At 38.0% G+C, this 1,128-nt stretch overlaps 1 protein-coding gene across 1 annotated transcript in view; it reads right to left on the bottom strand.

The window, feature by feature from the left end:
* LOC122556309 (solute carrier family 35 member G2-like) overlaps positions 1 to 669 on the bottom strand; it is a 19,835-nt gene extending 19,166 nt beyond the window's left edge. The window contains exon 1 of the mRNA XM_043702937.1: positions 657 to 669. Coding sequence (XP_043558872.1) covers positions 657 to 669 — 13 coding nt within the window. The remainder of the gene's footprint in view (positions 1 to 656) is intronic.
* Between the last annotated feature and the right edge of the window lie 459 nt (positions 670 to 1,128).

The raw sequence follows: 1,128 nt of genomic DNA, 5'->3' as shown, positions 1-1,128 counted from the left end.
TTAAGATGTGGGTGTGGAATCACAGGAAGGTCACATCAGTAAGGACGGCAGTTGTCGCGACACATAGATGGTGATGGGAATTAATATTTATGGCAGTGGTTGGGTATCGATGAAGCTCTCTTACCTCCTACCTCTCTTACTGAAGCCTCCAGTGCATTGTGTGAAAACCTCTGCATAGGCTAGTTGTGTGTTCAACTTTGAATAAACTGCCACTACCTTTTGCAGCCAAAATACAAGCTGCTTTTAAATAGCACCAGCTGCTCAAAATGATGGAACCCTCCTGATGTAACATGGCAATTATTAGTGTGAGTAGCAAGGTACTGCCCGCATCACACTGATAGCTGAGTGCAGAGTCATTATACATGTTGATCCCAAGCCCATTTTTGGAACTCACCAGATTCTCGCCTATTTTCCGCCATAAAACAGGCAACAAAAAAAAACACAATCACCATCTAAGTAAAGAACAGATTATCTACATTTCAGGTGCTATTACAATTAGAAAAACATGTAGCAAAATGAGGATTGTTGCGAAAATGTAAGTTGCTGAATTCATCCTTGAATCAGAGGATTATTGGTGTCTCTAGGAGAAGGATGAGCACGGTTTGTTTTTAAGCCTGCACTTTATTTTCCATTTTCATTTTCTATTTATACCTGAGCTTTATTTTTCATTTCCCCTACTTTCTTCAGATCTTTCCCGAGCTATTCATCAGTTTTTTGTTTCCTTAGTGTCTGTATTTCTCACTAAGACAGAACTGCTTCAAACTAAAACTTCTGGCAAGATGTAAAATGGATTGCTAACGTTTGTCACCCAATTTATACTACTGGGTAAAATCACAATCGACATCAAATTAAATGTAAAGGAAGCAATTATTTTCAATTTAATAATATAAATGAAAAGGCACTTTGATGTGCACAGGATGGATTTGTGCTTCTGTGGCATGCAGTTCATATATCAGGATTATTTCTCTTTTCACAAAGCTAGCATTCACAGGAAAGACGTGCTTCAAAGGGATCTTAGCTGTATTGTAACCATTTAGCTACATTCTGCCAGATTATTTTCTCAATATCAGTGCACTCCTGTGCACATTGGCATTTTTTCAGTTCTTTATTTATTCAGTTCTGTCGACA

This window comes from Chiloscyllium plagiosum, chromosome 13, assembly GCF_004010195.1.
Source record: "Chiloscyllium plagiosum isolate BGI_BamShark_2017 chromosome 13, ASM401019v2, whole genome shotgun sequence".
Classification (NCBI taxonomy): domain Eukaryota; kingdom Metazoa; phylum Chordata; class Chondrichthyes; order Orectolobiformes; family Hemiscylliidae; genus Chiloscyllium; species Chiloscyllium plagiosum.
The sequence above is the reverse complement of the archived record's forward strand: the minus strand, read 5'-3'. Positions and strand labels throughout refer to the sequence as shown.